General features: G+C 37.9%; 1 protein-coding gene across 2 annotated transcripts in view; it reads right to left on the bottom strand.

Annotated features, from left to right (window-relative positions):
- Positions 1-493: 493 nt before the first annotated feature.
- The window catches only part of OXSR1 (oxidative stress responsive kinase 1), a 94784-nt gene continuing 70051 nt past the window's right edge, over positions 494-25226 (bottom strand). For both annotated transcript variants that reach the window (XM_074031693.1, XM_005546665.4), the window contains 8 exons: positions 19438-19560; positions 13600-13635; positions 9887-10033; positions 8374-8438; positions 6080-6132; positions 4483-4551; positions 3579-3643; positions 494-3157 (listed from right to left, as the gene is read on the bottom strand). In XM_074031693.1, coding sequence (XP_073887794.1) covers positions 3083-3157; positions 3579-3643; positions 4483-4551; positions 6080-6132; positions 8374-8438; positions 9887-10033; positions 13600-13635; positions 19438-19560 — 633 coding nt within the window. In that variant the 3' untranslated portion in view covers positions 494-3082. The remainder of the gene's footprint in view (positions 3158-3578; positions 3644-4482; positions 4552-6079; positions 6133-8373; positions 8439-9886; positions 10034-13599; positions 13636-19437; positions 19561-25226) is intronic.

The raw sequence follows: 25226 nt of genomic DNA, 5'->3' as shown, positions 1-25226 counted from the left end.
TGCCGTTGGGAAGGATGGATGATGAGGGAAGATTCCTCCTGCAGTTGGGAGGATAACAGGAATACAAAGGAGCCTAGAATCTTATATGTAACTTCACCATTGCAATATCAAAGCCAAGAAGAGATAAGTTCAGCCCTGTTCTGAACTTTCAAAAGAGACTCCCAAGGGCTTGAATCTGACATCCTTCCTTGCCCAACAGCACGAGCAAAATCAAAGATTTTAAAAAAGATCAAAAGATAAGAAAAGGAGTTCCATATCCCACCCTAATTCCTTGGGCTGACCTCATCCCTCCCTTTTAGGGTTGCAGTTTCCCCAACTATATAATGGCTTTAACGGTTCTAGGTAATTTGTAGATCAACAGATACACTTTATAGTTTATATGTACTTTGGCTTCTATTCACATGAAAAATTAAAGTTGGTGGTGATTCCCTGACCCACAACCCACAGCTCTCTGCCAACGGCCACTAAAATAAAGCATTCATACACCACTACGGACAATTTACTCTTTATTGATTAAAAATGAAGAAAACATGCAGTAAAATACAAAGTCCAAAAAAAGGAGGAAAAAGTTGAATATTTTACATCTTCCATAACCTAGCATACATCATAAGGAGGAATCTCCACTTATTGGTACATCATCATTCTATCCTCCAGATTATTAAATATTATCAGCTGGCTCTAGGATTTGGTTCAAAACTTAAGCAAAAACCCAAACAAATCCATTAGTCATTTAGAAAGACCAAACATTTCACAAATAGCATTGGCACATATTACTTTGTGCTATAGTTAGTCCCTACTCCAGGGACAAGGGGATCCTGGGACCTAGTGACAGAAGTGCACTCTGAACCAGCATTCCTAGAAAGGAGTACAGTCACTCACTAGGTTACGTGCTGTTCCACCTGGGCAGTTTCTGTTCATGTATTTTCTCAGTATCACTGCACAAGCCAGCAAAGGGAGTCTACCACACATCATGCAGAAGAAATAACACTGTCCTGGGACATGGTGTCTGTCTTCTAATTCCTAGCAGGGCAAACAATGAACTGAAAAGAAGGAGAAACCCCAGCCCAATTCTATTTGCCATGACTGCCCCACTGCAGTTCACAGGTAATGATGGGCTAGAGAAAGTGAACAGGGGATAGGCTGCTGCTCACTCCCAGCTGGGCACCAGACCATCTCCACACAGAATGCTAGAACAGAGTGATACTACCACCCCTTGGATTCATAAATAAGTAGATTATGATGGGTTTGTTTGAAACAAACAAACAGAAAGACTCTAAGGTAAGCCACTAGTCTTGTGCCAAAGAGGATGCTATCTCTTTTCTATACCTCATTCCCACCTCCCCGTCCTTTTTCCTCTCCATCCCCCCCACAAAAAAAGAAAAAGAAAAGCTAAATATTTTTCTAGCAAGCTGGTCAATCTTCTTTTCTCCCTTCTGGCTCAGCAGGCTCCCTCCTTTTACCAAGACTGCTGGGACATTGAACTTTGGTGTCTGATTTTCTCACCTACTCTCCTCCCAACTCCCATCTGAAATTCATCCCCTCTTCCTCCCCAACATCCATCTCTTTCCCAACATGCCTTTGCACCTAGGGCAGGTGAAGAAAGCCCATGACTAAAACTAAAGGCTCAGAATGAAACAAAAGGTGTGACAAGTTATTTGTGGGGAAGGCTTTCAGATATGTTCCAAGAGAAAATAAGGTAAAACAACCTTGTTCATCAGACCAACACTTCTGGAAAGGGCTCGAGTGATTCTGTAAAGGGCAACTCTCCCCCTTTCCAGGGACCCACAGCCCATCTTTGTGTATCTTTTTAAGGCCAGATTGAGTATCCCACTCATATATAAAACTCGGCAGGGTTACTAGCAGTTAGACAAAGACTATGAAATGGTAGGAAAAAAGAAAAATCAACCTCACTGATTATTCACATATTGCATTATGAGTGCTCTTTTTAAACCTAAAGAATAATTTATATTATTTCTGTAGAAAATCAAATGAACACTGTCTACTCATAAAACCTAAAGGTCACGGCACATGTGGTTTCACTTTCCATCTTGAGTTAGCTTCAGCACACAGAGACCCCCTCCAAAGGGTCAGTGCAGGAGAGCAGGCAGAAGGCAGGCCTCTCCGGCCCAGTGTGTGTCTCCTTTATTGCTGTAGAAATCTCAGCCTTGCATACCCATTTCCTCATGACTTGGAGGCCAGGCAAACTGATTTTCATGGGAGGATTGAGTTTTTCTTCAATTTAATATTTGAAAATAAATACTTCTCCAATGATATGAATTATGATTTTCCTGTTCAAAAACCACCTCTTGCAAAAATTCACATTTACAAGCCATTACTCGATGTTGTCTGTAAAAACAATCCAAAGTTCCACTTTGAAGGATCCGATGGCTGAAGTTCGGCTACAGTCAGATGTTTTGCACTAGCTGAAGTTAAGGCTAGCAACCCTTTCTGGAGAGAGCAATGAAGAAGGGGGTGCCTGAGGGCAGCTTCAGCAAAACGCTTAGAAACACCATGAACAAAACAAGAACACAGTTTAGGCTGCCTCCATCTGAGGCTGTGCTTTTTCCTAACAAAGGTTGCTAGAATTCACATCAGGTACAAAGAAAAAACACTAAATTAAATTCTCTGGGCTCCAGCTGAACAATCAATTCTACTTCAGTGGTAAAGAGATATCCCAAGATGTCCATATCCTGGCAGGTGTGGGGGAACAGGCGGGATGAGGAAGCCCGATACAGCTGCTACTTTTCCACCTGGGCCATCATTGGAGTAAGGCAAGAATGAGCTGACAGATCTCCCTCCTGGGTGTTGAAGCACATGGGCCACTTCTCAGATGGAGGAAGACAGGGGACATATGAAGTAAGTTTACTAACGGAACTCTGGGGATGCTGGCCACTAGTGATCCAACTTTTCTTTTCCTGTGGGAAAAGGAGGAATGATGGCAGGAAGAACATAAAGACTTCTAAAGCTCCTAGCCGGGAGGTTTGTTGCTGGGTTCTTTGGCAGTAGTGGGTTTAGGCCAATAGAAGCAACAGAGATACGCATGTGTGGAATCTCCTTAGGCCGCCTCTTCCAGGGTTGTGGTTTAGCTGATGCTGAGCTGGGCAAATCCTATCAGTTTACCATCATCAGGAATATCCGAGCCTTCGACACCAGATGCCTAAGAACCAAACAAAATGAGAAACTGTGATTATTATAAACAAACTTGCAGGTAGCAAATAAAACTGACATGGGATAGTGGGAAGGTAGGCAGTGGGCAACAGGTCCCTAGGATACAAATAGGAGACTGACGAAGGTATTTATTCCAGAAAAGAAGGGGGCTGGGTAAACAGCTAGAGTCAGACTGGCTAATAGTTTCTCTTATGAATAGCCAAGGGGCTGGGGTCAGAGGTTTCCTGGCATGGACAGAGGAAGAGTGGCCACTCAAAGGGAAACATCAGCCCAGGGCACTGGGGAGGCTAAATGAACACAATCCACCACATTTTAATATCCTCATCACTCAGGGCACATAGAAGCTGGTCTGGAGAAGCTGCCAGTGTGTAAAAGGCAAGATGTTTTCATAAGGAAGAAGGGATGAGTACCAGTTTGAAAGTGACAGATCGATTTGACTGAGGTTCTTCCACAATTTTCTGCAAATTAGCTGCCACTGTAATCATACAAACAGAGAAGGTAATGAATGAGAAGTTACATAAATCCACTTTCAACCGTATTTTAAAAGCTTAAATGGTAGTTAAGAATATGCTCTGTACAATCAAAATGGAAGCAGACAGATCAAATAATCACTCCCCAAATGAAAGTGTCTTTTAAACTGATTTCTAAGTAGTACACCTTGAGCCACTGTCAAATTAACTTTCTTTAAAATGTTGTATTAAGGTAGGAAAGACATGCAGGTAAAAGAGGTATGATTTCCTGATTTATGGATCAGAAACCCCAAGGCCAGAAGTCAACAAACCAGCCTGTGGTCTGTTTTTGTTCTCCGGCAAGCTAAGAGTGGTTTAAAAGCGACAGACACTGTACATGGCCCGCAAGGCCTAAACTATTTACTATCTGGTCTTTCATGGAAAACTGTGCCTAAGGACATGGTCTTTTCCTTCAGTAACAAGGATCTGTGGCCTCATTGGGCCTTCTCTCTTCCTTCCTGCTTTTCTAGGACTAAATATCTAATGACTTTTGTTCAACCTGGGCCACAAAAATTAGGTATCCAAAACAGATCAGATATGACCAAGCTTACTTTAACTTGTTACTTTTGCCATAATTTCTATTAGTCTCCTAAAGACCTTGGGTGTGCTTTCACTTACTATCATTGGAGGTCACAAACAAACTCAGAGGTGAAATTTTGTGTGTGTGTAAGGAACTATCCCATTACCTATAATTTCAGCAAAGCCAAGAACCATCAGACCTACTCAGTGAAATTAAAAACCTGCTTTTCTATGTACTAAGTATACAGAGACACAGGAGCACATGGGCAGAACGCAATGGAGTTACCTATTACTAAATCCCTTCCGTCGACCAGGCCAGCAGAAATGAGTTCCTGAGAGACACCCTCCGCTGTATCTGCAAGGACAAAGAAGACGGTGCTCTGTTTTTGTGCATGCTTGACACTGTTAACGCTCACAGCTCGTGTGGGTGTCAGTGTGCCATGCTAGGCCCAAGTTGGCTGCTAAATCCACAGAACCAAGAAGGCAGGCAGGGTCTTCCTCCTAAAGACTGTTCCTGCCACTGGGATTATCTGAAGTGAGGAATTCTCACAGATCTAGCTAGAGGGCAGAATCTGTATAAACCAGGTGGCAAATATCTGGTTTATACAGCTCAATGTAAAGATAACTTTCTAAATGGTGTAATGTAGATGGGTTCCGGCCCAGTCAGAAAAGCACCTGACACTGATGTTGCAAAGGAAATTCCTATTTTCAAGTACAATCCTGGACTGAGCTCTCAGAGCTCTGAGACATAATGTTGAATACTGAGCATCTCTAGGGCTAAAAAACCAGAATGATTTATTCTCAAAAACTGAGGCAACCATTTTTGTCTCAAAAAATTTTTCTCTTCTCTTTGGGAATCATACTCCAAGTTTTTTACTAAATTCATTTACTTTTTTATTCTGGTGGGCTTTTCTTCTTATCTAGTTATCCCAGGTGGTACAATCTGAGCAATGGGTATAACTAGAAAGTAAAAAGATGAGGATAGAGTATCCCCAATTAACCTCATCTTCAACCGACTCAGTAGTACTGGTTCCCAAGGGCTTGAAAATGAGCACCTCAGAGGGAACAGGAGGACTGCTGCGGAGAGTGTCCACACATTCACACAGGCAACCAGCAATTTGAATTAATTCCTGAAAATGTGATGTTGCCTGGTTTTTAAAAAGTAAAACTGGTTAACACCTCTGTACACCTGCATCTTTTCTCTTTAGTGGTTAGTTGCTGATAATAGTGAGACGGCAAGAAGAATAAGCATGATACACAGAACAGATACTTGCTGGCTACTCCCCAAATTAGAATCCTGAGTAATAAAGGCAAGAAACAAAACATGCCTTGTTCAAGGTGAAGTTCGACAGCCAGAAACAGTACATGACAAGCCTCAGCTTCTGTCTGAGGAGAGAGGAGACTGCAGACCTTGTTTCTTTACCATCATGGAGGACAACCATGTATAAAGCAAGAACTCTGGATTCTGACAGATCTGGTTTGAATTCCAGCTCTACCTCTTTCCAGCTGTGTGACCTTGAACAAGTTACTTTGCCTCTCTCTAAGTCTTGATTTCATCATCGATAATATGGGGATAATAATTTTTCCTTAGTAGGCTGCTGTGAGAATTTAATAAGATAACGCTTAAGACAATGCCTGGCCTATACTAAGCTGTAAAGAGCTATTATATATTTATTACTGTTTGTGTTATTATACAAGGTTTTCTAAATGTGTTTAGTAGTCTACGAACTGCATTTTTATCTCACTTATATGCTCCCCAAAACCGGGAAAATTTTTTATTATCCTTTAAAAGCAAAACTTCACAAAGGACAGAAACTTCACAACACATTTCACTGAATCACAAATTAGAAGCTATTTTGTTTTCAATCCGTTTGATGCCTCACCTCTCCCAGGAGTAAATTCAAATCGAATATCATTTAGTTCTTTTTTGGAATTCCTATGAAAGAAAGCAGAAGGCATAAAATAAGAATTTCTAAATTTATGCAAAGAGATTCTGCCAACATGTATTAAGAAAGCTGTGCCTCAAGAAAGACTGTTTTGTTCCCATAGATCATACGATGTATTCAGATATGTTCACACTGCAGAACTCAGAGCAAAACCAATTTAGAATGACCATCTAGTTGACCTACAACCCTTTGAATCTATGTCCCTTACTGATCAATATAAAAATTTCATGCCTTTGAGTAGATTCTTACATGCCCACTCCCATCCTTATTCCCACTAAGAACATATAAAACTAAGAGGAAAATTGTATGAGCACAGGGAGGTGTGATTAAAATTATACAGGATGCCTTTTTCATCCTTATCCGCATTCCTACATGCCCACAATTCATTGCCTACCACTGGTGATCAGTCTTGGCAGACTCATAAAATGAAATACACGATACTCCCTCAAATTCCATAGGAATTCAAACAATATATGAGAGATGGGGATAATAAGGAAAAATTTTAGAAGTAGTTTTTATATGGGACTTAACAGATAAGCAGGATTTGGGTAGGCAGAGAGGACAGGGAAAGGAATTGGGTCCATACTGATAGCAGAGTTAATACATGACTCCAGAAATTCAAACATGACTGGTGAGGTATAATTACAGTGATGACCACACCACGTACTGAGATAAAGCAGGATCCCTGGAGGTTATAAAGTTTAAAGACAGAGAAATGAGAGCATTATATCTAAGGGCAGATATGCCTGCTCACTTAGGACTCAAATCTATTTTATATAAACAATGGAGAGGGTTTACTTCTATTTGAAGAATAATATACTTGAGGATGTTACTGAAATTGTGCTTAAAATAGAACTACCCATCTCAAATATAACCTGCCCCAAATGATTTTCCCTTGCATTGCGTTCTCTCTACACAGGTACATACAAACTTATACTTCTGCATGTATACACTACCTGAAATTTGCTTTTAGCTGTGTAAGTACATAGTTCAAATCAACTTCCAACCTAGACTTGATTATTAAGGGAGTCATTTAATTTTCTCTTTTCTCAGTATCCATCTTTCCACAGTACCAAAGAGTGCTATACATAGTCTGTGCTTAATACATTTCACAATAATTTTCTTAAAGTGTTATTCTTTATGTAGAATTAAAACAGCATGAGGTTGTCAAGACATCCTAGTAATTCAGAATTTTTGAGATGAGACCAGGTATACTGAGTAGGCTTCTGTAAAGGAAAGGTAACCAAATCTGCTTTTCACATTTATGGCATAAATGCATTGCTCCTAGTAGCAGGGAGCAATGAGATTCTCCTTACCACATTCTCTTAAATTGCTCTTGCTGCCTCTATCTCCAATTATGACCTTACCGAAAGATGACTAGGAATTCATACGTGCAAGGGGAATGAGTTAATGGTAATGCAGTGGAACTCTTTTTAAAAAAATGTTAGTTTTAAAGGACCTGAGTTGCCTCAAGTGATACTTTAATACTAATTTTTTCTCAAAGGCATTTATGAGTAGAAAGAGACCTAACTAGAGCAATACAACAGCCATAGTTATTCTGACAAGAAAGCTCTGGAATTTGAATCCAGCAGTGGTAGCGGTGGGGGAGGTGGGGGCGGGGGGCAGGGAGTTAAAATGAACAGATTGCTACCTACGGTACTTCCTGCTAAACAATCTGTCAGGACCTCTCTATATGTTCCCACCAAGAACCACCAATTTAGGGTACTGGCTGCAAAACAGAAACAGACTACAAAAACATTTAGAAGTTTCCTTTTAATCTTCTAAAAACAAGGCCTTTATTTGACCTATCACAATCAAAAAGTCCTCCCCACTTGGGTTAGTTGATCTCAGAGTCCATGGTGCTTACCTGGTCACAATTATAAGACTGATCTTCAGATAAGCCAGTTAGTGCTGCTCCCCTAAAAACTGTTCCTCAATTACAGGCTACACTTCCTAACCCAAACTAGCTACACTGCAAATACACAAACTCATCATCAATTAGCATAGAAACAACTAAGAGAACATGTGCATCAGTTAGTCACAACACCGTTGACATCCAGGTCCTCACACTGTTGCTATTATTTCTGAGGAAAATAATACACCGTGAAGCAAACAGAGCTTCATGCTGGAGAACATACAATCCTATCCAGTTACTCTCAGGCACAGACTATTACAGCACATGCAGAGTATTCAGAAAACAAAACAAAACAAAACAAAAAATGTCTACTTACCTTAATCTTAGTACTAGACTAATTGGGATCTTGGTTTCTTGTGAACCTGATCCTGAAGACAAAGCCTAAAAAGCATTGAAAGGTATACAGTCATTGCCTGAAACATTAAGTGGGGAGGTGACTAATGGTCATTGGCAGAGGAATCATGTACTTGGCAGCAATTTTCTTCATCTGCAGCTAAGGTTGTACTAATCCCCAGGGCATTCCCTGCTGGAGGAGGACATGCACTCCAAGGCAGCAACAAAAGCTGAATGTCAGTTTAAGTCCAACACAATGAGAAAGACAATTCTCAAGCCCAGATGAAATTTCACATATAGCCACATTTACATTCTATATTTCTGAGACCCCTGTTCCCCTCTACAAGACTGAAAAACATGAAGCTACGTTTCTCATTTTTAAAAAATCTGCCAGTGCACCATATGGCAATACAAAAGGTAGAGCCTGAACCAGCAGCCCTTCAGGAATCCATCCAACCCATACATAGGTTCCATCTTTTTACGGCTAAACTAATCCTCTCTGAAAATTGTACAGCTATCGCTTGCTTATGGGAGGACATGAATTCAATTTAAGTTGTTTATAAAATGAATCTAATTTTTCCATCAGTTTTCCTAAGACAACTGTATCTTTTCCCATATGCAGGACAGAGATGGAAAGCTTGAGGGATGAAAAAGTTAAACGAAGTAAGTGCCATGACTAATTGGAAATGCTCAAAACAGTGATCTCCAAAGGCAGAACACAAGATGATCTACTGGGGTGCAAAAGAAAAAAAAAATCAGACTGTTAATTTCTGTTTCTTTTCATCTAAAACTTTAGACAAGAAAATGGCACTTATAATATTTAATAAATGAATGGATGCTGAAAGTCTTACTTTAACCATGTACCATAGGGACCACATGTTGTATGCAGTGTCTGAGGTTTATTGAAGGGAGAGTAGGAGTTACACAGCATGTAGTAGCCCACTGCAGGGCCTTCATTCACTTGGCTGCTCTTAATGAAGTATGATTTGATAAAGTTTGTGTGCACCTGGATAAATGAGTTTACAGATTATAACACCCAGACTTAACAAACCAACCCTCACAAAATTGACAAATAACTTAAAAAGAGTAATAGAGAAAAACCATAGATAACAGAGTATTAATAAAAAGTATAAGCCTGAGTGAACAACAAAAATAGTACAGCCATCGATTCTCCTAGTCTCTGTTGAACTTCATGAACTGCATTCTGAAGTTAAATGTAATAATTATCTAATACAAAGCTGACAAGAAATTAGCCCAAAATTTTTGATGTTTGAAATATTTCCATCATTAACTTATTCTGTTGCGTAAAAACCTGCATGTGATCCTTGTAAAATTCTCTTACCTGTACATGCTTAAAAATGTGAAGACAGAATTTCTAACTTGTTTCAAAATCTACCAAGACATTAACCTGATTACATTACGTTGTGTTCCATATTAGTATCTGCTCTTTTCATCTACCCAAAGGAATGACCATGAAAGCATATCCCCGGCTTCACCTGTGCTGTTTTTGCTGGCTCTGCGGTGGGTGGGAGAGAGACTTGAGTTGGCTGTGTAGGCATCTGCCCAGCTGGCTGAGGTAGATGAGCGGAGATCTGTTCTGGAACTTGGAGCAAAGTACCCACAGGATCAGTTGTTGGAAAAAGCTATAACAAAAACACACATACAGTGCTTCTTAAGTTGTGTGGAAAGGGAGGCAGGTCTGCTGACAGCAAGTGCAGCCTTTCAGGGTGATATTTTCAAAGTAGTTTCTGGGTAGTGTACAGGTTTTGTGTCTACTCCGAATACATCTATTCCAAATGGAAGTCAAATATTTTTAGGCTTTTAAACTTTTAACAACTCTGTGAGGTATAATTTATATTCCTCTACATTTATCCACTGTAACTATACAATTTAGCGATTTTTGTACAATACATAGAATTGTGCAACCATCACCACAATCATTTTAGAACACTTCCATCACCCCCAAAAAGCCCTCTCGTGTCTACAGTTAGTTACCGTTTCCACACCCGGCTATAGGCAACAAATGATCTAATTCTTTTTTTTTTGTTTGTTTTTGTTTTTGTTTTTTGAGACGGAGTCTCGCTCTGTCGCCCAGGCTGGAGTGCAGTGGCGCGATCTCGGCTCACTGCAAGCTCCGCCTCCTGGGTTTACGCCATTCTCCTGCCTCAGCCTCCTGAGTAGCTGGGACTACAGGCGCCCGCCACCGCGCCCGGCTAATTTTTTGTATTTTTAGTAGAGACGGGGTTTCACCGTGGTCTCGATCTCCTGACCTTGTGATCCGCCCGCCTCGGCCTCCCAAAGTGCTGGGATTACAGGCGTGAGCCACCGCGCCCGGCCTAATTTCTATAAATTTGCTCTTCTGGGTACTTCATAAAATGGAATCGGATAATATATAGTCTTTTTTATCTGTCGTCTTTCACTTTGCATTATATGTATTTTTAACAAAATCTATTCCATTCCTTTGCCCAGCAAAACAGCACCTCCAAAATACAGATTTAAATATGTAATACAAAATTATAGAAGCTATATTTTTCCATGCATGGGGACTTTATATTTCTTACAAAGACAATCAACCAATAATTCCTTAACATATCTGAAATGCATTTTAAAAGTGAATGTGATGCTTTAAAACTAAAAAAATATATTTTATATATGTCATTCTATATGTCTGAAATAGTTCATAAATTTTAATTATGTAGTTTGGGGGGAAATGACTGACTCTGAGTATAAAAACAAGTTAAACATATTCAAAATTATGCAGTTAGTTGGGGGAAAAACGATGCAATAGCCAAAATGTAAAGTTGAAAGAGAAAAAAATTCCAAGAGTAGTAATAGAGGTCGAATAGGTGATATTATATAAGCAAAATCAAGGAGACAAGGAATAAAATTTTGTGTTCATTTAACTTCATACATAAGAAGTCGTAAGTTACTCATTGGTTCTAGATTTTTATAGAAAAGTAGGCCTTTAAGAGTACTTTTGAAAATGTTAATTATTAATGCTATTTCAAAAGACTATTTAGCTTCCAAATTGTATGTACTTACATTTATCTGTAGTAAAGATGGAAAGGATATATTTTTAAAAGTAATGAGAGAATGCACAGGAATTGGAACCCTTGTTGATGAGCACGTAAAATGGTGCAGCCTCTATGGAAAACAGTATGATGGTCCTTCAAAAAATTACAAATAGAAGTACCATATACCCAGCAATTCCACTTCTAGGTATACACCCCAAAGAATTGAAAGCAGGGTCTCAAAGAGACACTTGTACACCTATGTTGACAATGGCATGATGGACCACAGCTAAAAGGCAGAAGCAAACCAAGTGTCCACTAACAGATGAATAAAATGTGGTACGTGTACACACACACACACACACACACACACACACACAATGGAATATTATCGACCCTTAAAAAGTAAAGACATTCTGACATATGCTACAACACTGATGAACTTCAGAACATTATGCTAAGTGAAATAGACTGGTCACAAAATGACAAATACTGTATAATTCCACTTATATGAGGTACCTAGAGTAGGCAAATTCATAGACAGAAAATAGAATGGTGGTTGCCAGTGACTGGGGAGAATGCAGTTACTGTTTAACAGCCACAGAGTTTTAGTTTGGGAAGATAAAATAGTTCTGAAGATGGATGGTGGTGATGGTTGTACTACAGTGTGAATATATTTAATACCACTGGACTATATACTTGAAAATGATTAGGATGGTAAATTTTACGTTATGTGAATTTTATCACAAATGTAAAAACAAAGTAATGAGCATGAGAATATGAGTATGCAAGAGTTCATGTGGAGATACTTAGGCAAAGGAACAAGGAGAAGACTAAAAATAAAAACTAGATAATCTGTAAAATAGCCTCTCATTCAATTTCTGAGAAATCAAGTATTAGTCAACATAGGTTAAGTTAGAAGTAACAAATAATCCTGAAGTGTCAGTGGATTAAAACAACAAAAGTTGTTTCTTGGACACACTTCAAGTCTATCTCTCGCCAGCAGGGGCTAACAAGCTCGGTATCATCCTCACTCAGGAATACAGGTCATAGTAGCAGGAGTAAGGAGACAAAGGGAATCATGAGTGGTTCTTACTTCTGCTAACATGTCACTGGCCAGAGTAACTGACATGGCCATATGTAATTTCAAGGGACAGGAAAACGCAATTCCCTTACCAAGAAGAGGAGCCACACATATAAGTGAACAACAGTTCTAATATAAGTTGACAGATATCGGCCTGTTAATATGTGAAAGAAGTAATTTGTTTTTACTCTTAATACAGTTCTATGTAAACAAATGTACATAATCACATACAGAAATGTACTTTATATACAAAATAAATGAAAAAAAAGGTTACTTTTTAGCAAAGAGGAAAAAATAGAATTGGTTTAAGAGCAAGAGATGTGTTTAAACCAAATACTGAGCTCAGAATGAAGATGTCGCCAGAAGTAAGACTGTATGACAGAATAGATCATAGAAATGATTGTTTTCCTCCGGTAATGAGAACAGGGAAACCAGCCCAATAAGAATCTGCTTAACAGGATTTCCTATCATACTGACGCAGTAACCACAGAAAATAAAATTTATTTCACAAGAGAAGCGGCTGAAAGAAAAAAATTCAAAAAGGACAGGTGGCATATGACAAATTCACAAACAAATTAATGCAAAAAAACACTACTTTTTAGCAGGGCACAGTGGCACATGCCTGTAATTCCAGCACTTTGGGAGGCCAAGGCAGGGAGATTGCCTGAGCCCAGGAGCTTGAGACCAGCCTGGGCAACATGGTGAGACCCCATCTCTACAAAAAACAGGCATGGTGGTGTGTGCCTGTGGTTCCAGCTATCCAGGAGGCTGAGGTGGGAGGATCACTTGAGCCCCAGGAGGTCAAGGCTGAAAGTGAGCCGTGATCGCGCCACTGCACTCTAGCATGGGTGACAGAGTGAGACCCTGTCTCAAAAAAATAAATAAATAACTTTTCATTTCAAGTAGCCCAAGTCAAAAATAAAAATAAAAAATTCACAAAATCAAGAAAGCAAGGAAGAACATTCTGAGCCCTTAGGCTAACTTTTAAAATTTGATTGGTATAAAGTTGCATTCCCATTTAAGCACACATATGCACAAAAAAAAGTGCTTAAAATTGAAACCAAAATAAAAGCACATATACTTTAACAAGGATTCAATAATCACAATTACTTACCTCAGAATTTGATATTGATTCTTTCACTCGGGGAGACTAAAAGAAATACAAAAAGGATGGTTGTTAACTCACAACTCAGGTTACTTGTAGTCAGTCCCAAACTGCAAGTGATGTTAAATGCAAGTCAACTCCATTTAATTCTGATCCATATATTAACTCACCAGCAGGTCTACTGAAAGTTTTCTGGAAAAAATAACTGTCATGATAGTATTGTATTTTTGCCCAGGTAGCCTGTAACAAATACATCAATGTACTTATCAATTTTAAAATTCTGTATTTTAAAATTGTAAGCTTTATAAGCATACATAATGGGACTGTCACATTCTCCAAAGTAAAATCTTTCTACTAATGGTGAACATATTATGTATATAAGATCCCAGACCAAACCTAAACTTTTAAGCTAATTATCTAATACATTCTCAAAGAGTAATTCTGTTTACAGGCTTTAATGGAGAAAACTCTTGAGCCAAAATTGATCTGAAAGCTGCATGTCAAGAGTCTACTACCCTTACTCTTGGTGTCGAATATTCAGGAATCTGGTATGTAAAGAAACATGGGTGGTCCAAAAATAAAGCATGGACCACTAGCAAAAATAAAGGCAGTGGAAATAAAACGATACTTGAGGTGAGGTCTCAAATATCTGATGTAAACCACATTTATTAGGAAATGACCAATTATAATCCGCCATATGAAAATTTAAGCTGTTTATTTGGTAAAATAATAAAAGTCAGCAGTAATTCTGGATACAGGCACTGTGGTTTACCAAAAAACTTACCTCTAAACAAATAACAATTTATGGTAAATTCTGCCAACAATGGACTTAGTCAGAATATGTCAAAGATCAACTGATGGTTTTTTTTACACTTTTATCACCATTTCATTAAGGAGTAATCAAAGTTCAGGTAATAGCTAATGTAGCATACCAAGTAAGTGGCCAACCCAAAAGGTTTTTTTTTAAAAAAAAAAAAAAAACAACTTTGTAAATACTGAATTCATCCAGACTACAAGAAAAAAAACTTGTGTAAATAATTTCAAACTTAACAAAAAAGGTGCTAGAATAACAATACAAGAACATAAGTATACCCTTTACCCCAATTCATTTATTATTAACCTTTTTTCCCCTTATCTGCTTTATCATTTGGGTGCTCACTTTCTCTTTCTTTCTAAATATATTTTTCCTATACCATTTGAGAATAAGTTGCATATATCATGGCTGTTTACCACTTAATACAGAGTGTACATTTCCTAAGAATGAGATGTTTTCTTATATAACTTCACACTATAGTTCTCATTAAATTTAACATGATATAATACTTTTATCTAATTTATAGTGTAAATGTCAGTTGACACTAATGTACTTTGTAGCCTTTTGTTTTTCCTCCAGTATGGGATACAGTCTAGGATCATGTATTGCAGGTAGTTTTCACGTTTCTTAGATTTTTAAAATCTGGAACATCAACATTTTTGGAAAATACAGTCCCTCCACTCCCACCACATACTTTATTTTAATATACGTCCTTCACTTGGGGTTTATCTGATGTTTCCTTATTATTATATTTACACGAATTCCCACTTGGAATTCTACATACTGATGTGTCCTTCTTACTGTATTACATGTTCATCTGCCCCTCGTTTGGTGATGTTAATTTTAATCACCTGGTCAAGGAATTTTCCTACTTCTCCAGTATAAAAAAACCCTATTTTTTCCCCTTGTGGTGAATAGGTAATATGTGGGGACACACTTTAAGACCTTGAAAATATCCTGCTTATCAAAACTTCCCCCTATATTTAGCTTCATTGATGATTCCTACCTAGTCCTATCCTTACAACAATGATTGTAAAATGATGATTTTCCATCTCCAACACTCATCCATATTTACTGGTCAGCACTTGGTAGTCTACTGTAATGAAGAACCATTCCTTTTCCCCCATTTGTTTATCTATTTGCTATTGGTATAGACTCAAAGATACCTATTTTCTAAATTATTTATAATTAATTATTGCACTTTATTTTGGTGGTTAAATTGTCCCAGATTTCACCAGTAGGAGTAACTCCGAGCTGGCGCTTGTGTCCTTATGTTTTTTTTTTTTTTTTTTTTGGAGTATCTTTTCCTTCTGGCAAAAGAAGATAATATTCAAGATTCCTCTTACATTTTCCCTGCCCAAGCCCTAGAATCAACCATTCTCAAAGGAGCCCTGGTTTCCTTTAGTGGGGAATGGTATTAGAGACCATTATCTGGATACAAGGCATGTCATTATTGGGGTTTCTTTGCTTCTGGGTCGTTCAGTAGACAAAGCTGAGAAATATATGCAAGTATAGACATATGTATATACATACACGTGCACACATATATTCACACACACACATACTTTACAAAGCTTGAATTCACATCAATGTCTCCAATTCAAACCCATTCCCACCAGATTCTTTCTTACCTTGCCCTGCTCCGTACCTGCGTGTATCTTCTTCTATAGTGAGAATCCTGGTTCCCAAGAACATTGAGACATTTACTTATTTCCTCAATCCTACATCTACAAGAGTTTCTGAACTGCTCTGCATATGCAACTATGAAAAATAATCCTAATAAAAGGAGATCAAGGTTTATCTTAAGTTTTCTCTTTCCCCCATCAACTCCACCTGAGAACACATGGTCAAATACTATATTCATAGGTTACTTGGATTCTTTCTTTTTATATTCCCCTTCAGTACAGTTACATATTCACTTAAAATATAACTATAGACTTCCACTTCAGGCCATGATGAATAAACAGGGACCAGATTTATCTTTCTGTCTGAAACAACCCCACCTCTGCAAAAAAGACAAAATATATGAAACAAAAATTTTCAAGACATTGGGCATTTGTCAAGGAAAAACAGTGATCCCTGAAAGACAGGGGAAAAAATGGTGGGCCTTGTCCCTATATACTGCCTTGAAAGCTTCCAAGCTGTGGCATAGGGAGATGGAACCTAGATGAAATCCAAGGAACTGCCTGACTTGAGGAAACAGAGCTAACAGTCTGGGAGACTAAGGCAGATTAAGTTGATAAAACAGTACAAGGAAGGAGAAAGCTAGAGGGAGAGTGAACCCTACAAAGTTGCAGAGGGTCACTTTCGAATGTTTGACAGAATACTTATCAACGAATGCATGTGAGCAAATGCCTGAGAATAGGGGGGAAAACATCAAAAATGATGAGAGAGAAGAGTGCACAGCACTCACACAGAGCCAGGAACAGTGCCTATTTCCACCAGTCCAACTGGAAAAACTAATAACTCACAGGGGATTGGGTAGTGTTCTCAAAAAGGTCTTATCTCAGTAGTGGGGAATAAATGGCTGTAGGCTGAACACTACTCCAGACCCAACTAACAAATCATAAAAGCAAGATCTAAAAGCATTAAACTATTTCCAACTAACTTTAATGTATCCCAGAACAAAGCTCAAGAAGACTTACAGAAATACAAAATTGTCAGCAAAGCAATAAGGTGAAAATTACAATGTTTGGCATCTAATCAGATTACTAGATATGAAGAGGCAGGAAAACACTCCTCAAGCCATAATGAAGAGAATAATTAACCACACAAAACCAATTCAGAATTGACATGGATATTAGAATTAGAAGAGAAGGATGTTAAAAGTTATCATAACTGTATTACATATCTCCAAAAAGTTAAGTAGAGACATAGAAGATGGGAAAAAAAATTAAACTTCTAGACTACTACAATGCCTGAGATGAAACAGGAACTGGATGGGATTAGCAGAAGATTAGATATTGCAGAAGATGAATAAATTTGAAAGCTAGCATAAAAACTACACAAAATAGACAGAAAAAAAGAATTAAAAAAAATTAAGAGAAACAGTGGCCTGTGAGACAACTTCGAGCTGCCTAATATATATGTTACTGGGGGACAGAAAAAAAAGTTTGAAAATATAATGGCTGAAAAATTTCCAAACTTGATAAAAACCTATAAACCCAAAGATCCAAGCTCAACAAAACCCAAGCACAAGAAACATGAAAAATATACCTAGGCATATCACAATCAAATTTTCCAAAACCATTTGTAAAGACGAAATCTTAAAAGCAGCTAGGGAAAAAAGACATGTTACTTATAAAGGAACAAGAATAAGAATGTCACAAAATTTCTCAGTGGAAAGATGCAAGCAAGAAGATGGTGAAGAAACATCTTTAAAATGCTGAAAGAAAAAAACCTGTCAACATGGAATTCTATACCCTGAAAACATACCTTCTCAAAATAAAGACATTTTCAGACATAAAATCTTAAAGAAATCACCACCAAAAGACTTACAACACAAAAAATATTAAGGAAAGTTTTTCAGGCATAAGGAAAATAATATAAATATGGAAATCTGGATCTACATAAGAGCATTATGAATATGGAAGAATTTTGTCAAAGCCTTTTTCAGAATCTATGAAAATAAAAATATGATTTTTCTCCTTAGATCTATCAATATTATGAGATTTCCTAATACTGAACCATCATTGCACCCTATCCCGTTTGGTCATGGTATATTCTTTTCTTAACATAGTTCAATTTAGTTTTAAAAGATTCATGTTCTTAAAAAGAATTCATGGTCTCAAAAATGCTATAAAGATAACATGAAAAATACTGGACAGAAAACTACTTATTCTGTGGCCAAAGTAGGTAAGTTTCTGTGTTGTTTAGATACCAATGTATTAGGGTTATAAGAAAGCTACTATAACTATTTCAGAACTACCAAATTTATCTATAGATAGCTAGATAGTAATAATTAGATACTGAAAAGCTATAATGTATATCTCCAAATATTTGTTAGTCAGAAGAAAAATAGCATCATCATCCCTTTCACAGGAAGCTAGAGAACTACAAAATTCATGCAGCTTTAGCTTCCTCTGGTAGCTTTAATATAACAATACATGACAGTATCAATTCAGAGACGAGTCATGTGAAAAAGGAAGGATGCCATAGTCTCACATTTATAAAGAAACATCAAACTGACAATTGTATGTAAACAATATTTGCATTTATCTTCTAAACAGTGTTTCCAAGCTTAGAGCTTAATAGATTCGTGCCAACTTCCATTGGAAAGGCCTTTACAAACTTAGCTCTGCAAAAGGACTAGACTCAAAGACTCATTAGATAAACAAGGTCAACAAATATTCAGGGTTGATCAACAGAGAGTCGTAAGTGCTTTCTGATCCTAAAAGCAGATCTTAAAAGCAGGAAGCGATATACCAGTATACTCAGTATTCATCCCACAAAAACAGTCCTAAGCAGTCAAAGGTATAATACTCTCAAACATTTATATTTCCTTATAAGCACTTCCAGTCTTAGGAATGAGTCCTGACAACCTGAGGCAGTGCTTTCAGGTAAGAGTGATGAAACGAACCAAAAGGAAGACTCTTGTCTTCACTGTTTTTAGGAAACACACATACGTGTGCACGACAGATATCTAGGATGCACAAACTGAATAAGAGATACACCATTCCTCCTTAGAAGGATAACAGACTTCAGGGGAAAAGCTTCCATTACTGGGCCTTCAAGTTCACTAACCTTTTCTTCTGCAATGTCTAATTGGCCATTAATCCTATCCAGTGTATTTTGCATCTCAGACATTTGTAGCTTTCATCTCTAGATTTGGGTCACTTTTATATACTCTAAATATTATCATATTCAAACAGATGTCTAAGTCCAACTTTCCATGCAGAATTAACTGGGCTCCTATTATTAATAAGCTGTTCAAGGTAATTCTGTCACAATTGTATTCTTTACATTTTAGCTGGTTAAGCTGAACAAGAACCACACAAAGTTCTAGCTAAAGTACACAGTTTAATAAAATTTACCCTGAGTTGTGAAATTGCTGCTTTCCCTTCCTCACTTTCTTCATCAAATTCATCATCACTCCACTCCCAGCCTCCATCCTCTGTCTTATGGAGGCGGCCACTGGAACCTGGTACTCTCCGAACCTGCTCATTAGAAAGAGAAGTGGGTTATGGTGGTGTTTCATGCTTACTAAGTATGAAACTCCATATTTCTCTCTTCTTCTATCACTTCAATCCATTAAGTAGATAATCATTTTCCCCATAAATGTTCCCATACAAATTCATATCCTCCAACCATCACCTGCTCTACTACCTGTCTTTAGTAACAACCACTGTACTTCTATACTCTTGAGCCCAAACATCAAAATCCTTCCTATGTAAAATCACAGGTAAAATCCGATTTTAAATGTCCTGAGACATTTAAGGAAAAAAAAAAAAAAGGTTTTGGGTGCTCAAAATGAATAAACCCAAGATTTAAAATCTGTTACTTTTTCTTTTTAATTTGTTAAGTCAAAACTATACTTGCCTATGATTTCAAGAGTACTAGAGCTGTGCATGTTGTATTAAGAAAAACAGCAACCTCCTAACCTTCAGCTTCATCTCCACTGGCAACCCTTTCAACTCATTTTAGCTTATCCTTCTGGACATTCATCTCTCGAATACGTGTTCCTATCATTACTTACTGATTTTTTGGTTTCAAGAGTTAACTGTGGGACTTCCCACAATAGAAGATGAAAATTTAACTCTGTTATGAACTCTCTATTCTTTTCTCAAGATATACTATAATTTTGGTTAGGTCAATATTCAGTGTTTACATAACATGATTATATGTATCATATTCAGACCTGAGCCTATTGTGTATTACCACTTCTATTTCCCCTGTAGTTCATATTTACTCTCTCTCAGCTGTTTATATCTCCTTTTACCATATTCAAATGGGTATTCTGTCAGTATCATCTTCTTGAAGAAGACTCTCACCAGAACCTCCTGATCTGTTCCATCCTAGACTGGTTTCACAGCACGTCTCCTACTTCAGATCAAATTCTACCATCAGCCAGAGGATTGTGCGTCCTGGATCACATGACTTCTGTTTTTAGTTTAAGCACCATCTCCACTATTAGCATGTATATTAAAGTCATGCATTTCTGAACTTATCTTGATTCCATCTTCACACTTCATTCATTGTTTGGTTAAAAAAGAAAAGGCTGTATCAGTAATTATTTTCTTTCATACCTTTGAAGAAAACTGTCTCATTGTATTTGGCTTCCAGAAGTGCTACTGAGGTCATCAGGACTCCTGATCCTGTCTGTGACATTTCCCCCTCCCTGGAAGACTACAGATTCTTCTTTTTGCCTTCAGTATTCTGACTTATCATGGTAATGTGTGTTAGCATTAGTCTATTTTTATTAATTGTGTTGAGTACTTAAGACTCTTTCAATCTGGAAATTCATGACCATCCAGTTTTGGACATTTTTCTTGAATTATTTTGTCAATGATTTACTTTCTTCTGTTTTTCTCAGTTCTCCTTTTCTGGAATTCTCTTTACTCAAATGCTGAACCTTCTCAAATGGTCCTCTAATATTCTCAGCTTTTTTGTTTTCTGTATCTGGGCCTTTTGAACTCTTTTCTGGGAAATTTCCTCAACCTTTGTATTGAATTTTTCATTTCTTCTATGTTTTCAATTTCCAAAAGCTTTTTGTTGGTACTGGTCCTGGTTCTCTGAAAGCTCCCTTATAATTCATACACCATACAACTGAACCACTCAACGTATACAGTTCAATGATTTTTAGTATATTCAAAGTTGTGCAACCATCACTACCATCAAATTTAGAACATTTTTATCACTCCCCACAAGACATGCCATACTCTTTAGCAGTAACTGCCCATTTCTCTCCAAAACCCCCAGTCCTAAGTTACCACTAATCTACTGTTCCTTTATATTTGCCTGTTTTCAACATTTCACATAAACTGAATCATACAACGTATGATCTTTTGTGATGGACTTTTTTAACTAGTATAATGTTTGAAAGGGTCATCCACGCTGTAGCATGTATCAGTACTTCATTCCTTTTTATTGTCAAATAATATTCTACTGTATGAATATACCACATTTAATAAATTTAATAATCAGCTGATGAACATGTGGGTTGTTTACACTTTTTGGTTTTTATCAATAATGCTGCTATGAGCAGTGTACACATTTTTGTGTGGACTTACGTTTTCAATTCTCTGGCGTGTGCCTAGGAGTAGAATAGCTGGGTCACATGGTGACTCTGTTTAGGCTTCTGAGGAACTGCCAGACTGCTTTCCAAAGTGGCTGCACCATTTCACATTCCCATCACCAGTGCAGAAGTGTTCCAATCTCTCCACATCTTTACCAACAGTTGTTACTGTCTTTTTGATTATAGCCATCCTAGTGGGTGTGAAGTGGTATCTCTTTGTTATTTTGATTTGCATTTCTCTGATGGCTAATAACACTGAGTATCTTTTCATGTGTTTATTGGCCATTTATATATCTTCAAGAGGTTTCTATTCAGATCCTTTGCTCATTTTTAAAAATGTGTTGTCTTTTTATTTTTGAGTTGCAAAAGTTCTTTATATATTCTAGATACAAGTCCCTTATCACATATATGATTTGTAAATATTTATTCCCATTCTGTAGGTTGTCTTTTCACTTTCTTGCCAGTGTCTATTGAAGCACAAAAGTCTTAACTTTTAATAAAACCAATTTACCTACTTTTTCCTTTTATTGCTTGTATTTTTGGTGTCATATCTAAGGAAGCTTTGCCTAGCTCAAATTCCCAAAGATTTATAGCTATATTTTCTTGCAACAGTATTATAACTTTAGCTCTTATATTTAGGTCGACAATCCATTTTGAGTTAATTTTTTGTAGGATGAGAGTAAAAGACCCAACTTCATTCTTCTGCATGTGAATATTCAGTTGTACCAAGGCCATTTGAAGATGATTCTTTAGTCTTCACTGAATTGTCATGACACAAATGCTTCTTTAATAGTATCATGTTCACTTTTTGTGCATGTAAACTTTTTTTTTTTCTTTTGAGACAAGGTCTTGCTCTGTCACCCAGGCTGGAGTGCAGTGGCACGACCATGGCTCCCTGCAGCCTCTACCTTTTAGGTTCAAGCGATCCTCCTGCCTCAGCCTCCTGAGCAGCTGGAACCACAGGCACATGCCACCACGCCAAGCTATTTTTTTTTTTTTTGGTAGAGTCTGGTCTTGCCTTGTTACCCAGGATGGTCTAGAACTCCTGGGCTCAAGCGATCCTCCTGACTTGTCCTCCTAACGTGTTGGGATTTACAGGCGTGGACTACCACTCCTGGCAAATATAAACTCTTATCTCTAAAGGCAGTCATGATTTTACTTAAATTATCTTCCTATATAGTCTGTCTCCTGTAAGTTTCTTTTTTTCCTTCTATTTATTTTGTCCTCTATTTTTCTCATTAAGAGGTTTTCCTCAGGTATCCTGTAATCCTAGATCTATGCTCATATTTAAGAACAAAGAACTAAAGCACTGATTGGAAGCACTGAGCTTTTAAGTGGGTGGAGTTTGCTTCACTGCAGAGTGATGTGGGTGAGCATTTCCCACCTCCCATGTCAGTACTTTTGATTTTCCTCTTAGGCTAGTCAGATTGATCAAATAAGGATTTTTCAATGTCTTGCCTAGGGGGTAATAAGCCTTAATGTTTATGTTCCGGGAGTTGAATGAAGTGATATAGATTCTTAATATTCAGTGTGTAAACAATTACTTAAATGCCCTTTTCAGTAAGTTATTCCCATCTTTAACTGTGCCTGGTGTCCTTCAGTTCAGAGACCATTTCTTTTACCCTTCTGCAGAATAAACCTCCACACATCTCCTGGAGTGCTGCATGGAGTAGGGGAAGGAAACCAGAGTCTAACTCTATCTTAAGACTTTCAACCAATCTTCCTGTTTTTAGCCCTACTTTCACTCTCATTTCTGGAGGTACCCGGCACTGTTAATTCCCTTCCCTTCTGGGGTTCTGTTGTATATGGTAGCTTCCAAGCTTTTCTTAATACTGGCTTAGCAATTATAGTTCTCTGATTTGCCAAGTCTCTTACCACTAATTTATGGGCATCACAGTTTTGAAAATTTGGTTGCAGCTTTCACTTCTCCCATTTTTTGTTTACTAGAGGTTTATGCCTTTCCTTTTTATTCTCTTTTTTCTTTTCTTTTTGAGACAGAGTCTCACTCTGTCACCCAGGCTGGAATGCAGTGGCATGATCTTGGCTCACTACAACCTCTGCCCTGCAGGCTCAAACAATCCTCCCACCTCAGCCTCCTGAGTAGCTGGGACCACAGGCACGCACCGCCATGCCTGGCTAATTTTAATTTTTGTATTTTTAGTAGAGATAGGGTCTGCCATGTTGCCCAGGCTGGTCTTGAACTCCTGAGCTCAAGCAATTCATCCGCCTCAGCCTCCCAAAGTGCTGGGATTACAGGCATGAGCCACTGTGCCTGATCTCTTTTTATTCTCTTAACAGTTCTTTTAGTAAATATTTTTTGGCAGGAGGTATTCACCCAGGCTGGAGTGCAGTGGTATGATCACAGTTCATTACGGCTTCAACCTCCCAGGCTCAAGCGATCCTCCCACCTCAACATCCTGAATAGCCGGGACCAAAGGTGTATGCCACCACACCTCATTAATTTTTTAATTCTTTTTGTAGATATGAGGTCTCACTATGTTGCTCAGGCTGGCCTTCAACTCCTGGGTTCAAGCTATCCTCCCACCTCAGCCTCCCAGAGGTGCTGGGAATACAAGCATGAGTCATCATATCCCCGGTATGAGGCTCACTCTTTTTTTTTTTTTTTTTTGAGACAGAGTCTTGCTCTATCGCCCAGGCTGGAGTACAGTGGCACAATCTCAGCTCACTGCAACCTCCCTCTTCTGCATTCAAACGATTCTTATGCCTCAGCCTCCCGAGTAACTGGAATTACAGACATGTACTACCATGCCCAGCTAAGTTTTGTATTTTTAGTAGAGACGAGGTTTCACCATGTTGGCCAGGCTGGTCGCGAACTCCTGGCCTCGAGTGATCCACCTGCCTTGGCGTCCCAAAGTGCTGGGATTACAGGCGTGAGCCACTGCACCCAACCTACTCTTCTTAAATTAATCAGATTTCAGATACTAAATCAACATGAATCTCAGATGGGATTTATTATAAACAAGAATAAGCACAGAAATTTTATCCATATTTTTAATAAGTATAGAAATATATACATATTATTTAAGAATATCCTGTGTGTCAGGAACTATTCTAGGTACACTGAAGATACAGCAATGGAAAAAAGTCCCTGTTCTCATTAAGCTTTTATTCTAATGGTACAGAAAGACTGTAAAATGTCAGATGGTGGTAAGTAGGGTAACGGGATAGAGTCATGGAGGGTACTATTTTAGTAATCAGAGAGTATTATTCTGAGGAAAGGCCACTTGAGTAAGATGCGACATACAATGAAGGAATGAGCCAAGTGAATTTTTAACCTAGTAACTATCCATGAGAATAATCTTCCAGGTCTCACCCACTAAAGACATGACTGTAATTGGTTTGGGATGACACTGTCTATGTTTCTTTCCTTTTTTTTTTTTTTTTTTTAAGTCCCCAAGTGATTCTGACATGAAACGATGGATTATAGCCACTGAAAAAGATATATCTCTAAAATAGAGACAAGTTAACTGTTTTATCAGTGCTTATTAAGAATATCATTTCTAAGTATTTACTATACATTTCTGGTTCTTTGTTTTGTTAAATTCTCAGAATAATATCAAAATTCCC

The sequence above is a fragment of the Macaca fascicularis genome, chromosome 2, assembly GCF_037993035.2.
Source record: "Macaca fascicularis isolate 582-1 chromosome 2, T2T-MFA8v1.1".
Lineage (NCBI taxonomy): Eukaryota > Metazoa > Chordata > Mammalia > Primates > Cercopithecidae > Macaca > Macaca fascicularis.
The sequence above is the reverse complement of the archived record's forward strand: the minus strand, read 5'-3'. Positions and strand labels throughout refer to the sequence as shown.